Below are 18,069 nucleotides of genomic sequence, written 5' to 3'. Positions count from 1 at the left end.
TTTCAAGTCTCAAATCTTATGATGATATCTCTGACATCATCTCTAAACTATATGTAACATTCTTTACGTTATAAATATTGATTCCTGTCGAACAGATGACTAAGTTTCATATTTAGATCAAGCACCTATTCCGTAAAATCAGCAACATTCAAAATCTTCAGTCTCAAATCCTCTCTTCCTTCGGCTAAAAAATAAAAAAGTGGTGCTCCAGATTTCTCAACGTCAATGTTTCAAGAAACTATAATCGATGAGGATCGATGTGTGATAAGGGTTGTAATTAGGAGGTAATTAAAACGGAGAATCCCTTTTTTATAAACAGGCTTCAAACAAACAAGAACCTCTACGGCAGCATCTCGGGGAAAACAAGCATGTATGGAGATGGAAAGCCTAGTATCAATTAAAATAACACCAGCTGTATCTGCTAATTAAAATACGGTATCAGTTCTTCTAGACTTGTGATAACTATTGGGAGGTATAAATTTCTGTGACTCAAATCTACTCGGAAAAAAATAGTAAAGTTCAGGATGGATACCTATATACGACGGTTCGGCAAGCAACGTTTGTCAATCAAACAACCCCGGGAGTTCCCCCAAACACTTCAGTAGGTAGAATTCGATTACAGAAATGTTAACGTTAAAATTCCCCAATGAAGTGTTTGAGGAACCTCTAGAAGTAAGTTGATCATTTATGAGCTCGGCTTCAATTTTGCATCCACTCGTTTCGAAAACTACTACTTCAATCTCAACATTTGTATTTGTGTATATATACTAGCTAGCTACTTATATTCACTTGCTTCCTTGCCTGCTTATGCATATATATGTTCCATTATGCACATATATATAGAGCCAGCAGTTTCGTACTCGCATGTCACTAGCTACTTTTCAAATGTGCTTATCACATTTATGTTCTTCGCTACACTGTGAGCCAAGTAGCAGAGATGCACGAGGTGTGTCTGAGTATGAGTGAACCTAGTCACACATGTAAGGTAGATCAGTTTTAGAGAATCTTTGTGAAGCTGCTGCATAACGATAACATATACCTCATCTTCACTGTTCATTCCTTTCTCGTCAATAGATTCTCTCGATTTTTCTCCCTTTTCTCTTTAGTAGTTCCCGACCTTGTATTAAAAAATCTAATTTCTTTTTTTTTTTTTAATGTGGGGGAAAATGTCGGGGTCCAAGAAGGGGCTCAGTAATCTGCGTGTGTTATTTGATGCCGCACTTAATTCTATCGGTGCATACTGCATACTAACGCAAATCATGTCCAGGTTCATTTGAAAATGCATTTCAACCGATTTGCTTATTGAATTCCTTTAGCGAAGGTATTTCAACCGATTTGCTTATTGAATTCCTTTAGCGAAGCTGTACTTATTTCATGTCTATCACATAATCATGTTATCATGCAAAACATGTTTTACTTGTAGACTATACATGTTTCACTTTTACTGATCACTCACAGTTTATAAAACAAATTTCATTGCATTTCATGATCTAAGTGAACACAGCTGTCTTATAATTTCTAAAAATTAGTCACTTCAACAGCCTTCGATGGTTATACAGGTATCCAAAATACAAACGAGATGGATGTTTGTTATCCCGACCATTCTTGTTAGTTCCGATCCTGATAAGGATCGGGATAATAATTTCGAACAAAGTTTTCGTGTTGTTGATTCCTAGGTGTAGTGCTTCTTCCCCTATGTGGCCTATTGGTACTGGTGGAGTAGGATTGACCTGTAAATACAGAACCTAACAGAACCTATAGGTGTAGCCTTTCGCTCAATACTATAGTCGACAATTAAACCATTGCATCTGAGGTTACATTAACGGAGGATACACGACAGAAGGAATTGTTCTATTTCCAAACTTTACCTTCAACAAGCGTAGATTTTTTTTTTTTCAAAATTTTTATTTCTATGTTATGTATCTTTCTCGTAATATTGAGAGCAATAAAAAAAAGAATCAAATCGCACCATCTCTGTAATAGGTAAATGCCTCTTTTATTCCTGAAGTTGTCGGAATTATTCGTAATAAGATATTGGCTATAATTGAAAAGGTCTTATCAATAAAATTTCTATTTATCCGCGATCTAGGCATAGGTAGCAATCCATTCTATAATTATTCTCATTACCTCTAGTGGTAAACCGATACCACAAAGAAAAGAATTTAGATTTATTCAAATTGTTCTTTTTTGACAGGAATAAAAAAAAAAGAAATAAAGAGTTATTATACATGGATGTTCGCTTTTATACAGTTGTGTTGCAACTTCAATGTTTGTTGGGTATTTGAAATTTGTAAATATTATCAAATAAAAATAATTGTATTAATATTTTTATTATGAACAATATATAATTCTGTTGTCTCTACATCTTCATGATTTTTATTATTTTATTCGGTACTATCTTGAATGCAAGTAACCTTTTTCAATAAAGCTTTGTTAGAGAAAAAATTGATCCTTAACATCATTCTTGAAAGATGCCTAAATCTCAATATTGGGTATAAATGCGTCTTCATGATCATCTACGTGAGTGCGCCATCATAAATATCATCAGCATGACCGTAAGCCGTCAAAAATTATTGCTCCATGTTCTACAAAAGTTACTAGAGATCCTTAACAATCTGAATCCCATCAAACTTCTTGTGTTCAGGAACTTTAAACTTTGCATATGTCTTGTCTAGAGTCTTCGCGGAACCAACAGTCAACACCCATTTAAAAATCACCAACTCGTTGTCTGGGCTGGCTACACTGCAGGTTATCACCTTTTTCTCAAATATATTGCCCTTCATAACACCCTTAAACAATGTATTAAGTTAAACTATTACACGAGAAGCGGACATGTTACGCATTCACACTATTTTCACCACGAGAGTATGATAACGCATAGGGCTGTTTAACGAACCGAGCTGTTCGCGAACAAGCTCGAGCTCGGCTCGTTAAGAGCTCGTTCGGCTCGGCTCGTTAAGTTAACGAGCTCGAGCTCGAACACAAAAAATTGTTCGTTAAGAAAACGAGCTCGAGCCGAGCTTTTAGTATGTTCGGCTCGAGCTCGGCTCGAACTCGTTCGGCTCGTTAAAACTCGAAAAAAAGCAATATTTTCATAATAATTTCGTAATATATATATGTTATTGAACGCCGAATTCAACATATAATATATCAAATCGATCATGAGAATATCAACTATAATATGGTACCATCAAAACATACTAAAAAATTTATTTGGCTTGCTATTTTAAAGTAAAGTAGCGGTTTGGCCTTATTTTTCTCTGGCTCGACTCGACTCGACTCGGCTCGTATTTGTTCGTGAACAAGCTCGTGTTCGGCTCGTTAGTTATCGAGCTCGAGCTTGAACACACTTTTTTGTTCGATAAGAAAGCTCGGCTCGGCTCGGTTCGATAAGAAAAAATTTAAAGCTCGGCTCGACTCGGTCAAAGCTCGGCTCGGCTCGGTTCGTGAACAGCCCTAATAACGCAGTTAATCCTGAGTCAAGCCGCATGTACTAATTTTAATTTGGAAAATGCTGGATACCCCAAAAAATTGTCCCAAATAATTTTCCCAAATGATGTGTCCAAATTTGATTGGCTGAATTTACTCCCACAATAATGAGACCCCCTGCAGATTCATCAATCACCCAATCATAACTAGCCATTTGTTTGCCACATCATTTGGTAAAGATTTTTGGGAATTTTTTTTGGGGTCTCTAGCATTGCCCTTTTAATTTAGAGTATATTTGATTAGTTTAAAATAATAATTTATAATTTAAAATTAATGTGACATGTTATAAATAATATTTTTAGTTTTATTTGTATGATAACTTTAAAGCTCAAATAATAAAATTTTGGTTAATCGATATTTAGGTTTGTAACTCTTTAATCTATAACATTTTCTAATAAATTTTTATCAGGATTAGAATATATTTAAATATTCCTATTTAAACATATATTTTGGACCAATATTTAATTAATTTTTTATCAGTCTTAACTATTAAAAATTTATTACACGTGTTAAATAAAAATCGTATTTAACAAAACCAATAAAAATGTATCAATCCCAACACATTTATAGGTTATTACTTGATTAATTAATATTTATTAGTTTGAATTTAATTATTTTAAATGCAATAACAATCTAGGTATCATATCCATTAGTACCATCACAGGAAGTATCTATCAACAAAAATCTAACATTTAATAAACCGTCGAATATGATACTAAAATGAATGTGATGATGAAGTTAAAGATGTTGAACCGTTTTTGTTATGAATGATGTGTGGAAAGCCCTCAAGAGCTCTCAAACTTTTATTAACATTTTGGAAACAACATGGATCAAATATTGAATAGCATGCGAAAGGCTTGTATAATTTTCACTAATACTATATTTTAAGAAAAGTAATTATAAAACTATATGTTACTACATGATCCTATATGAATTTAATTTTCGGATGTCTTGGAGGAACTATACTAATATCAGGATTATCGATAAAAGTATTATCTGATTTTATTAAATTTATATATTTTATGTTAACTCAAGGTGATCACATTTATTATTGTATAAAGGTCACTAGTTTAATTTATTTGTTGCGTACAAAATTGTAGAGGTTCTGATGTAGTAAAAAACTACTCCACAAACATAATGCAGATGTCACTGATATTTCAATGTTTTGATTTTTACAAAATTCATCGGATTCCACTAAAACTGAGCTTTGACTACAAGCCCTCCAACCATCAGCTAGCTTAAATTTCGATGACTTCGTGATTAACATCTATCACATAAGTATTATATGTCTGCATCTCAGTTAGCCGCGGCCATATAAAAATACATAAACAATTAACGTAGATATTGTCTGCTTAAGTACATATAACTTGTAATTATGCAATAATTATTCGAATCACCTCAATGGCTCGATCTATCCCATTGTTAAAGTCGCGGGGATCAATGGTTTCGTATAACTTTTACCCCTGGAAGGAAAGGAACGGCCAATTAAATCTCAGCTAACAATGCTTCTTGTTTCAGTGTTCGTCTGTTATTGTTCGTCTCGTTAATGAAAATACAGTAATCTGGTACTATAAATTAAGGCAAGGCTTGCAATGAGGAAGCCATCACCACCAAAACATTAACTTATATCAAGGTTCAGAGTAATTTAAAATGGCGATCCTAAACAACAAAGCTGCCTTGTTAGTACTCGTACTCTCTATTTTTGTGATCATCACAATTGCCGAAAGCAGGCCAGTTTTCCATGGTAAGCTCACCTCTTACATTGCCTCTTTACTACTAACTAATATCTCTTTTGAACCAGTTTTCGAACGTATTGCACCTTGCATTGTGTTACGACTATTTTAACATGATTCGTATTTGTATTAAAAATGCAGTTGCTGCAAAGCCGAAAGCACCTCCAGCATGTGATACTGTGTTCGGAGTGAGGAAAGGAGACACTTGTTTTGACATCGCCCAGAATTTCAAACTCTCGACTCCTGAGTTCGATTCCATCAACCCTAACATTAATTGTGCGGCCTTGTTCGTGGGTCAGTGGGTTTGTGTTGATGGAACCGCTTGATAAACTTGCATATCTTCACTAGCTAGGACGGGACTAAAAAAATAAATTGTTGTAAAACAAGGTCTTTAACCTAGCTATAAGTACCAATGCTACATCTTGTATTTCGTTTTCTTGTTCTGGCTACTCGAGTATAACTGGATGTTTAAATGATGCATCCGGGACTTTGCTTTTTCGTTGTAATCCTAATAATCCCAGAGAGTGGTTTAACACCTTCAAAATTTTCGCTTCTCTTTCAGCCATCTGCTTTAATACTTTCCATCTATGATATTTACGTGCAACAGCTAGTAGTTATTTTCTCATCTGCCAGCGACTTGATTCACATCAAACTGATTAATCGTTAGTACTGCTTTTATCAGAAGATATTAGCCTACAAATTTGAAGGAAGCAGAATGTTTGGGTTTTGCTAATGAACAACCAAAAATTACCTAAAAAATAATCAAAAAAATACCGATACCTATATACGGCAGTTCAGCAAGCGACGTTTTTGTAAATCAAGTAACCCCAGGAGTTCCCCCAAACACTTCAGTAGGTAAAATTGATTATACATATACATAAGTGTGTATACATTCCCCAATGAAGTGTTTGAGGAACCTCTAGAAATAACTTGATCATGATAAGCTCGATCAGCTTCAATTCTGATCCACTCGTTTCGAGAACCACTACTTCAAGATCAACATTTGTGTATGTGTATATGACTAGCTAGTGATATTTTTTCTTGCCTATTAATGCATGTCACAATGTGCATTTATATAGTGCACAGAGCTAGTCCAGTTATATTCATGCATGCAAAACGTGCAAATTGTCACTACTTTTCGAATCTGTACATGCTCTTTGCCTCACTTTGGGTCGAGCAGCAGAGTTGCATATATGAGAATCAGTGAACCTAGTCACACATGTAAGCCAGATACCTAGATCAGTGTTTGAGAATCTTTGCATAACGATAATATCTGCTACTTGCAACTTTGTTCGAATCTCATCTCATCTTCCCTGCTGATTCCTTTCTCGTCAACAGATTCTAGGCGCATGTTTTCTCTTTTTCTTCTTTTGTAGTTCCTGACCTGGTATTAAAAGTTTTATGTTATTATTTTTCATTTGAGTGTACAAAAGTTGAAGATCCAGAAATGGGCCAAGTAATCTGCGTTTATTATCTGCTACTGTAATATTCTCCCATATGTATCCTAACGACAATCATGTCCTGGTTCATTTGAAATGGCGTTTTCCACTGATTTTTTATGAAATTCCTCAACTGAATGTGCTATATATATAAATGTCACATCCACTAATCAGCATATAAAAAAAGGTTTTCATCTGAGCTCGGAGTATGTCAGTGAAATTCAGAACTGTGCCGAGCCATGCAAGTAAACAATTTTATTATTTGGTTTATGTCAATAATGTCATTTTATCATAAAGAACTTATTTATTTTAAAAATTCATAAATATATACTTTCTCTGGAAATAAGTGATTTCTATAAATTAATATGAAATATAAAACACCTACTAAACTTAATACTAAAAAAATTTATCTAGATATGAAATTTTTTATCGAGTCCTTATTTCCGTCAAATAAAAGGACCAAACATCTCAAAAATGTCAGTTTTGTATGATTATAAATATACAATAGTATCATAAAATCGGAATACCAAAGAAACTATAAAACTATAACCTACGAGAAATGAAAAGGCAAATGATTTACGCATCTCCCTAACAGGGCGGATCTAGAATTTAAAATTTGGGGGCACCAAGTAAATTTCGGAAAAACATCCGTATATTTTTAAATCTTATGGAGGTGGTTTTTATAATTTTGCAAAATTAAAAACGGTGAAAAGATGTAAAACAAACATTTAGGGGGCACGTATCCCACGTGCCTCTTCTTAGATGCGTCCATGTCCATCAACATATTTATTTACGAACATGGTTTAACCGACCAGCATATTCGAGGTTATGAGAATTCTATTACAGTTTTTTGCGTAAACATCAAAATGATCAGTGCTTGTGTACAAGAGAAGGCAATTACACTTGCTCCACCCATTTCTTTCATCCCAAACATTGTAGCTTGTCATTTTTCACGATAATTACCAAGTACTACTATAATATTATATGACTCTGATGTTTAGCAATAGAATCACGAAACATGTACGCACCAGGCACGTCAAAACGAAAAATACTATATAATATACAGATTTTACGAATCCCCGGCCGTATAATATTCAACAATGAATACTGTTGTGACTAATGACTTGTTATATATTTAATCTTTTTCCCAATATGATATTTAAGTTTTAGTTTCGGTATAAATACTAAATAAGTTGTACATTATGTGCACACAGATCAGCAATGGCAATTTACAAAGTGTCCATGGCTTTTCATTTGGCTTTTATCTTTTCTCTTCTGCTTATTTCCATGGTTGAAAGCAGAACACTAAGTGGTGAGTTATAAGTCTCTTCTCTGCATTTTTGTTACTCTTGCTAATTCATCTGCTACACAAAGATACAATTGTTCTATATTTATTTGATTTGCTGTCTTCTTTTCTTTCGAGCAGAAATTCTTGAAAAGGCTAAACCACGCAGAGTGGATGGAAGCTCGAGGCCGGAAGCTGGTTCCGTGATGGTGAATCGTGGATTACCAACAAATCTAGAACCAGACGCTGTATCAAGTCACAAGAAAGCGTCACGAATCAAACACATTAAACAAACGAGTTCATTAAAGCCGATCAGAACGACTGATGCTACACCAATCGCGATGAAGGCTAATAGTGCTAAACCAATCTGGTTTACTGAATATAAACCTACTTGGTTGATTGACAATCCCGATCAGGTTATCAAAGGTGCTGATGATATAATAGATGACGCTGGAACAGCGCGAGTGATTGATCAGCGAGAAGGAACAGCAACATTTGAAACAGAACCAACTCTAATAAGTGTTAGCAATTCAACGAGCAGCAGCACATCACTGACCGAACCACTGATCAATTGCACTCAACTGAGTCTAACCGTAGAAACTCCGAGCACTAACATGGAATCAGCGGAATATGTTAAATCAGCCCAAGTGAATGATGAATCTCGAGGAATGGAAACCGTTACTGAACCAACTCCCACAATTGTCGCTGGGACAATGATGAGAAATTTACCGAATGAGGTAGTGTATAATTACAGTATTGCATCTAGTGGTCTCGAAGAATTACCTGAGACCGAGACAATTTCCGGTATATACACTGATTCCGTTGAGGTGAATGCTGATAAATTATCAGCAACGAGTTCCCATAAACCGATCAAAACAACTGATGCTACTCTAATAAGTGTCACTGATCCTTCGACGAAAATGTCGCTTGAACCAGGGACAAATTACACTCAAGAAAATTCGGAGACTAAAGAAGAATCAACGGAGTATGCTGAACCTACTCAATCAAGTGTAATCGAAGAAACTAAGAAAACTAGCACGGAGTCTGAGAATGTCGAGAAGGTACCGCGGGCGATTGGTGCGCATGTATTTTACGGAAAAATGGTTTCGGGTTCAGAGATGTACAACATGACAAGTGACGAGTACTACAGAAAAATATACCCGACTAATAACTGCGACGTATTTTTGGTCGGTAAACTGCTTAAAGTTGCTGATACGCCACACAACCGAATGATATTTGCCAAATTCTCTGATGAAGAGAGCCGTAAAACTAGCGATGATTCCAGTGAGGAAGAGGTCCCACTCGACGATTAATGTATAGTACGAAGATGTGAAAGAAATTCGAATAGATAGTATTGCAGGTGTGTTTATGAATAAGGAGAGGTACAGCTGCTCCTGTAACAGAAATCTCCAGTTGTTTAAACGGCTATAAATATTGTATATTAGTGAAGAATTTTCCATGTATTGTTTTGCTATGTATAATATTTCAAATTTTGGTTATATATGAAGTTTTCTTGTTAAACTACTGTATATATAATGTTATTGCAATTTACAACCATAAGATTTCATACCTTAAATTTAAGGAGTTCATTCCCGTGAAAATTTTGCTCCAAGCACTTGCACAATTAGAGCCTAACACTTATTTAACCAGGAGTAGAATTTTTTTTTCTAAAATCTTAGTAGACGATGTATGATTGATTCCACTGACACCGATAATAATGAGATCTTTAATTATATGCACATGAGCCATCCAATTTGAAAAAATACAAAAACCACCCAATTTCAAAAAAAAATTTGTGAGAGAATTTGAGATACCTAGCATTAGTTGTCTACTGTAAAATTGGCGCATACATACATAATTTTTAATGCTAAAGAGCATCATCATTCATCCGTAAAAGACGAACGTTTTAGGTACGATATGTATAGAATATTATTTAAGTATGAACGAACGTCCCGCTGATTGAACATTGTATACAATTTACAGAAAACGACTGATTTAGCATTTTTGGCCGAATTCATATAGTTTTCAAGAGCAGTTGGCATACATTATAATACGTTCATATAATATATATATTTAGATCAAACTTCTTGATGGAAGAATGAGTGTATGACATAGGAACCCTCGCCGAATCAAGCAATGGCAGCAAACGAAATAATTTTGAATCTGGTTATCATCTTCTCATGTCTCTTTATCCATTGCAGTTCATCAGTAGCAGGTGATGAGTCAATTACATGCATCAAAGATCTATATTTCTATATTAGAAATTTTGACCTAATTTCTTTTTTGTCCTATAGATGGTGTCGGACAGACTGAATCAACAGCGGTCACCACAGGAACTAATCAGTTAACCTCGTCGAATAGTACTGATCAGTTTAGTCCCACGATCTTCGCGCCCCTTAAATCCCCTCTGAGAATCGGTGGAAGTTTTTTTCTCGGAAGGAGATATGACAGCAAGGAACAAATGTTGAACATGACAAAAAGTCATCAGCAGCCTCATGATCCGGTGTTTCTTCAGCTCAATTGTAACTCGTACATCGTCGGTCAAGTGCTTACAGTTAGGGATACGCCGATGAATCGTATAGCTTTCGCCAAGGGTGAAGTGTTTCCGAATAGTGATGTGCCGCGTAAGATGTTCACAATGGATGAGCTCCACGAGACGCCGAATGATGGCAGGCTTTTCTCAATTATAATGCCTTCATCAGACGAACTTGTGGAGAAACATAACAAAGGTGATATTTATTTTCCCTTTAATCATGTCCGAAGAAATCATTGAGCTCAAAAGTATTACATGTGTCATGTAAACATCTTTGTAATAAAGACATGAACATGCTATGTTGGTATAAGAGCTTGTACGTTTTACATATAAACTGCGATGTTTCAGGGTCGTCAGTTTCGTTGGTTACTGTAATATGTTATCCAGATGTATAGCCATGTCCTGTTAGATTAGTGTAAGGTTAAATTGTTTTTCGAACAATATTATATTAAGGGAAATTTTTGAGATCATATTAACTTTCATTACATGAAATCACAAATTTAAAATAAGTTATTTAAACATACCTCCACTTACTTTTATCTTTAAGTTATCTGACTTATTTTCAGTTTTTTTTTTTGCCGCGACTTATTTTCAGTTTTAAGTCAATTGTGATTTATTATTTTTCCTAAAATTCGAAAATGATAATTGGGTTGGGTTGAGGCATACCTCTTATCCACGAGTATCCGTGAGCATCTGTGAATTGGACCCAAATACGGGAAGGCTGAATTTTTTTTTAACAGGCCTCTCCTTGATGGGCTTTGTTATTATATGCTGAGCCTAATGCTCAGAAGACGTTTGAGAATCACCGGAAGTAGAATACAGGAAGAGGATTAGCCTAATCGATTTCCATTCAGAATTTATCGAAGTGTGTCTAGATAAATTAAAATTTCAAATTAATATTTAAACAATAAACTGATGAAAAATTTAAAATTAATTAAAATTTTTAATAAATTGAAGGTTTTTGAACCGAACAAATAAATCTACGCAGATTTTAACTCATTTTATAAAATTATCTGATTTTAACCCATTTATTCAACATATTACCGAAACAACTCAGATCATACGTTGCCGATTTTGATACTATTTTCCTTCACATAAATCCCCGCGTCATTTTCAAAACCTAACAATTATCTACCAATTATCTAAGAGCATCTTCAACCATCTAAAACCCGGCTAAATGGTGAGTTGGCATACTTAAAAAAAAAAAATTTAGCCAACAGTTTCAAAAACTCAACTCCAACCATGATCAGCTGTTGTCTATATATTTAGTCAACCTCCTATGGATGGCTAAATTTGTCGAACCTCTAGAGGTCTGTAAGAAAATCTGTAGAAAGATTGTACATCATTTATTACCATATTGAACTGATATATTCTATTTCCATAATTTAAAATATTAATAACATACTGTTTTTAAATTATAGCCAACCTATAGCCGATACCACTGAAGCAAAATGTCTTACAGGTTCAACAAATTTTACATAATGTCTTACAGGTCCAATTTAACCAACGATTATAGCCAACACCATTGGAGATGTTCTAACAAAGTATGTTCAACTATTTTATGCTGCTCCATAACCACATTCATACTTTAGTATGTTGCGATTCAATGCAAAAGCAGATTAAATCTATGTACCGATGTGTTAATCTTTGCGCCGCGCATTGCCAATGTGGATACAGACCCAATCCGAGTCATATTATCCATGTCTATCCACAAACATATCCATATAGATATACATGAAAATTGAAAGCTAAAGGTCTTCAAATTCTAGTTACAAGTCTAAAATCATGTGAATTCTTCCACCTTTACGCAAAATATTAATTCAAATTACAATAATCCCGTGAGAAAACGTAAAATTTGTAGCACCGAGAGAATAAAGAAGTGGAGCAATGGAAAAGAAACATTGTGCGGTGACATGAAGCATATTTGCTTGGCCTCCGTTTTATTAAATGGGCATGGCCCGTGTTCACCGCTTTTTCTTGAGAGCTCTGGTTTCCATGTAAGTTCGTTTGGGCTAGTGGATTGTGCTTGTCACCCGAAACAACACAATTTCAAAATTTTCATTATTGCTAGGGCTGAAAAGTGGTGATTCCAGATATTTAGACATGTGATAGTTTGATTCTCGTTTTATATTAAAATCTTTTTTTTAATATAAGTCAAATATTTATGCTTATCCAAGAGTTTTCTAACATTTTTTTATCAGCAAATAAAGTTGTTGTCAATTGTCATGTTATCATTACAAATATTGATTTAGTCAATAACAGTGGAATCCACCAACTTTTTAATCCATTAAAGTATAGCTCGATAAAAATCATTTCTTTAAGAGTTCGTTTGGTTCGTGGAGTGGTATCGGGTTGGAATGAGGAATAGGGTTAAGCTGGTATGGGTTTAAAGTATCATATATTCATATCTGATATCATACAATTTTTATAAAAAATAAGTTATTAATATATATTAATTAAAAATATTAATAAAATTATTATTCTCATATATTTTTGCATCATTGATTTAATTTTGTATCAAACATTAATATTTCATTATTTAAAAAGAGACAAAAAAAGTAAAAAATGAATGTATCTCATATCTTTATCTCATACCCACCTTTCCACTTGGGTATCAAAAACCCATACCTTGGGAGTTTAAGGTATGGGTTTCACATTTTGTTTTTCTCAACCAAACACCAAGTATGGGTTTGGAATGGACAAACCCCATATCTCATTCCAGAAACCCAGGAACCAAACGACCCCGAAATAATACCAAGTAAAATATTGTATAAAGACGTCATCCTTATTGACTATTATTAATAATAAGGGTGTTGATACGGAATAATCAATCATCGGTAATAACATTTGTCCGGTAAAAAAAATGTTATATGATTTAAGAGTCATTTTTTCGCTAGATCACAATAATTTTTCTACATATTTATCAAAAAATCTATAATTTTTTCAGCCGATAATATGTCATGACATATTTATCCCTCATGATAAAATTTCAAAAGAAACAATGCACTTATCATTTTATAGTAACATCGATTTTGTTATTGGTTTTTTGACAATTTAGACTTATACGTCTTTACAAATTAATACTGTTAATTTAACAATTTGTTATCGGTTTAATACAAATTAAGATATCATAATTTGAATTTTGAAGTATCTTCCCGTTTGTTTAAATTTTAATGGGTCTCTTCAGTCTTCACGTTGTGTGTTATAATCTTTTTGGTTCTTTTGGAGTAAAGAAAGGATCTTTTTTACCAACTTGGCTACTTGCAAATCTCTTTCAAAAAGGAAGTTTTGTAGTAACTTCCAGTAGCGTTCCCATGTGAGAATAAATCCCGGAGAATAAATTTTTTTATCTTTTGTGGATAAGTAAGAATCAATTTTAACCCCCCAATCAATGCGGTGTGCTAATTATAGGTCCAGCTAGGTACAGTAAGCATGAACAGATACCGATTTATAATTGCCCGATATGTGGCATAACTAATGCATATTCTGTTGTAGTTTTGTGAATTAAGCAAGAGCATGTGAATGTGACGGAGAAGCCGAATCTTTAATGAAATATGCCTCATATGCACACTCACAGGCCACAGCTCATAGCGGCTGCTAACGTTAATTAAAATGGACACTGTCAATCAGCCTGTGAATTTTTGGATTTTACACAAAAATATATCATGTTCTTGTAAACGGTAAAAGTGCAGAACAATAGCATTTTCCAATTCTCCATAAAGTTAAAATATAGTGTAGGATCCATGTTTAGGATCTTCCTCTAGCAACTTGAGATTTTAGAGATGAGAGTCTGAAATTATGTACGAGAATCGGTTCTGATATTTAAAAATTAAACTAAATTACATCATAAATTCATGAACCGTTATTTAAAAATTAAACTAAATCACATCATAAATTCATGTCTGAAAATTTGTATCATAGAGGTAATAACAAACAGGAAAACAGGACTTACAATTGAAATTCTTAGATTCTTGACAACCATGTTCCATGTATCAATATGTACTAGTGTCACCAAGATTACAATGGTATTATATAAGACAGCCTACTAAACATAAAATGAAATGATACATCAGTGACTAGATTTGCTTGACATAGCCTCCTCCGTTGCTCATTTGAACTCCGCCTTTAGGAACATCGGCATCGGCCATGAACCTCTTCCAGAACCAATGCGACTTCCATACCATTGTCATCTCTTCGATGGGAATATTTTTCGTCTCGGGCAAGAAGAAGTATATGAACAATGTCATCACGAACACCCAGAACGCGAAGAACAAGAAGAGTCCGAATTTCAAGTGGCACAACAGCATTAGGAAGAGCTGAGCTATGATGAAAGTGAAAAGCATGTTCACTGAAACTGTGATACTCTGTGCAGCTGATCGGATTTCCAGTGGAAAGATTTCACTAGGCACCAACCATCCGAGAGGACCCCAAGACCAGGCAAATCCCGCAACATATATGCAGATGAAAAGGACCACAACGATGGCATACCACTTGGGTAGATGATCAGCATCGCCAGATGTTCCGAATTTTAGACCAATGCAAACTGCAACAGCAATCTGTCCAAAGAATAAAAACTCATTAGCAACTCAAATAACTTAAGAACTTATATACAGCATTAGCAACAATTAGTTCATTGCATGTATACCTGGCAAAGAAACATCTGAACACCTCCCTGAAGAAAAAGAAACCTTCGTCCCACCTTATCAACAGAAAAAATAGAAACGAAAGTTGCAACCACATTAACTCCGCCAGTGATCACAGCAGACATGAGAGACGCATCACCCCCAAAACCAATAGTCTTGAACAAAACAGGGGCATAAAACATAATAACATTAATTCCAGTAACTTGCTGAAAGAATGGAATAAGTATAGCCATTACAAGTTGTGGCCTATACTTTGGTTGCCAGAGGTTTCTCCAGGGATCTTCTATTTGCTTAGAGGCTTCACTAGCCGCAATAAGATCATTAAACTCCTCCTCAACATCATCAACACCGCGAATTTTAATTAGTTGTTTTTTAGCCTTTTCTTGCTTCCCGTTTTCAATCATTGAGTTGGGAGTTTCAGGGAGATACAAAGATCCAGCAATCATGATAACTGCAGGGACAACAGCTCCTCCTAAACTCAATCGCCATCCCCAACCACCTTCGATCTTATCAAAGGCATAGTTCAAGACGTTAGCCACGAGGATACCAACAGTGATTGATAACTGGAACATAATATTAAGAGCTCCTCTGTACTTGTATGGCGCCATTTCAGAGAGGTAGAGTGGCACTGCCTGTAATTACAAAACAAAATCATTTCAAAAACAAACCATAAGAGCCAACTCTAAATTTTTCCTTAAAATTCTCTGAGATATTGCAAATTTTATTAAATTAGTCAGCAAGATTATTATGTTCTGGGACCATACATGTTATATTATTGGTTTTTAATATAAACACAAATTTCAATTCTCAATCTAAGCAAGAATAGAGAACATGGTTGCTATTTTATAAACACAACTTGCACCAGGTCTTCTCAACCTTTTTTTATTACAGACAAGAGTGAGAGTCACATTCATAAGTAAACGACATGTAAATGGAGATATCATGCTATTGAAAAGTGAGGCATAAACATGACTTATTTGCCCAGTTGAATCTTCATTTTTGTTTAACTGGAATAATCAGGTTAAATAGACTACAACCACCCAATCTTCAAGAAACAGATCGATAAATCGAAGGCAAAATCCAACAAATAGCAAGTAAAAACCAGAACATCATGGATATAAAAAGATCAAACATGTGAAAGATTTCAAAAAACTCATGATTCAGATCCAAAATGAATGTTCATAGTCCAAATTCATTTGAGATAGCATAAGGACTGAGTTGTAAAGGGAATTTCACCAACATTATGGACCTACATCATTATAGTTGCATGTACAAATGTTTGCAATAGAACCCACCAAGAAAATCTTATTATCGACTACAAACAATACATAACAAGGTAAAAAAAAAAAAAACATAGTTACAATACAAATCCATCTGAAATTCTATATATAAATAATTACACATAAGAACAAAAAATTGTTGTGCTATTTCTGACAACAACACATTTGAACTATACGAAAATCGGTTTACAAAACAAATCACATAGAATTATTCAAAGATTCCTTCACTCAAAACAAATCACAAAAATCTAAAAAAACAAGTAAAATAAATTGAAAAAATTTGTACCTGATTTGCGAATCCGATACCAAAACCGAGCAAAATCCGACCAATAATGAGCATAGCCACGTCCTGAGCAAAGCCATTAATCAGAGCTCCGGCACAGAACAATGAACCACCGGCAAGCATAGACAGCTTCCGACCCAATCTACGTGTCACCCATGAAGCCACCACTGAGGAACACAGAGCAGCCAAGTACAACGATGATGTAAACATCGTTAGAGTTTGACTGTCGAATTTACAGTACTGATTGTCCGAATCATCAGCCTTTTGTTTTCTGTACACGGATGGAAAGAACTTCTTCAAGAAGGGATCCATCGATGTCACCCCACCTGCAACAAAATAAATCAAAATCCATAACCGAAACCAAACCAAACATATCCCCTATATTAGCATGTACCTATCCCGGACCTAGTTTGCAGTTACATGTAAAAATAAATATCGTAACGCTATTTTATTACAAAAATTGTACCTGAAATTCCAATATCGTAACCGAAGATCAAACCACCCATGGCTGCAATAATGCATGTTATCAAGACATATGTAGTAAGCTCTCCGGGATAAGCTTTTCCACTACCGGAATTGATAGGACCACCGCCGGCCATTTTCGCCGGAAAATATAGCTATAGAGTGATGAAGAAATGTAGTAACTCTCAAGTAAAGGAGAGTGAGAAAAGAGAAAATAGAAAATTAAGGAGCTAGAGATTTTTCTAACGGAGGATTGGATGGACTTAAGACTATTGACAAGGGGTATATATAGAATTTTTTATTATACTATGTAGTTTGTCCAAACGTAATTCCAGCTAATACTATTATTTGTTCAACTGTTACCATCTTTTTTCTTATTATCCTTTTCATTTTCCATTTTTAAGTTTAAGTGACGGTGTACAATATTCTAAAAGTGAAATTCATACAACGGCTTTGCATGTTTTTCAACTTGATTCACGTAGTACCTTGACAAATTTTTTTATATTATTTGTTTATTAGTATACGTAATTAAATTAATTCTATGTACAAGTAAGGTTATGTATCTATACCACTGAATTTCAGGTTTGATTTTCGGTTTCGGAATTCATCATATAACGGATATGTGACACGCGAATTTCATACTTAAATGCTCATAAAATAAATCAAACGCCCGAAATATTAACTACTTAAATATTTTAAGAAAGTTTTTTGACAAGGACTTGCCGTACTAGTTAACCGGTTTAGTGTAAAAGGCTATTTTTGTTCGTGTCTATTTCGAAAGAAAAGGCTGTAGCCGTAGTTGGTAAAATTGATGTTTATCTTTTGGTGGATAGAGTTTATCCGTTAACCAACTATTTTATAATTTATAATTTCATTGGTTTCAAATATATATTATAATAAATCAGAAAGATAGAAGTTATGG

General features: G+C 34.5%; 2 protein-coding genes and 2 long non-coding RNA genes across 4 annotated transcripts; 3 read left to right on the top strand and 1 right to left on the bottom strand.

Moving 5' to 3' along the window:
* The first annotated feature begins 5,094 nt into the window (after nucleotides 1-5,094).
* LOC135151100 (uncharacterized) lies at nucleotides 5,095-5,766 on the top strand. Its single transcript, XR_010289610.1, has 2 exons — nucleotides 5,095-5,233; nucleotides 5,364-5,766. It is a non-coding gene; the product is annotated as an uncharacterized LOC135151100 (long non-coding RNA).
* A 2,071-nt stretch (nucleotides 5,767-7,837) lies between these two features.
* On the top strand, nucleotides 7,838-9,467 carry LOC108198797 (uncharacterized). Its single transcript, XM_017366578.2, has 2 exons — nucleotides 7,838-7,973; nucleotides 8,088-9,467. The coding sequence occupies exons 1-2, from the start codon at nucleotides 7,883-7,885 to the stop codon at nucleotides 9,257-9,259; spliced, it is 1,263 nt and encodes a 420-aa protein (XP_017222067.2). The 5' UTR covers nucleotides 7,838-7,882; the 3' UTR covers nucleotides 9,260-9,467.
* Nucleotides 9,468-9,930: 463 nt separating this feature from the next.
* On the top strand, nucleotides 9,931-10,835 carry LOC108198442 (uncharacterized). Its single transcript, XR_010288160.1, has 2 exons — nucleotides 9,931-10,161; nucleotides 10,241-10,835. It is a non-coding gene; the product is annotated as an uncharacterized LOC108198442 (long non-coding RNA).
* A 3,539-nt stretch (nucleotides 10,836-14,374) lies between these two features.
* On the bottom strand, nucleotides 14,375-17,416 carry LOC108204953 (sugar carrier protein C). Its single transcript, XM_017374655.2, has 4 exons — nucleotides 17,152-17,416; nucleotides 16,689-17,011; nucleotides 15,125-15,754; nucleotides 14,375-15,035 (listed from the first exon to the last, which is right to left on the bottom strand). The coding sequence occupies exons 1-4, from the start codon at nucleotides 17,282-17,284 to the stop codon at nucleotides 14,556-14,558; spliced, it is 1,566 nt and encodes a 521-aa protein (XP_017230144.1). The 5' UTR covers nucleotides 17,285-17,416; the 3' UTR covers nucleotides 14,375-14,555.
* Nucleotides 17,417-18,069: the final 653 nt, after the last annotated feature.

This window comes from Daucus carota, chromosome 1 (assembly GCF_001625215.2).
Source record: "Daucus carota subsp. sativus chromosome 1, DH1 v3.0, whole genome shotgun sequence".
Taxonomy (NCBI): Eukaryota; Viridiplantae; Streptophyta; class Magnoliopsida; order Apiales; family Apiaceae; genus Daucus; species Daucus carota.
The sequence above is the reverse complement of the archived record's forward strand: the minus strand, read 5'-3'. Positions and strand labels throughout refer to the sequence as shown.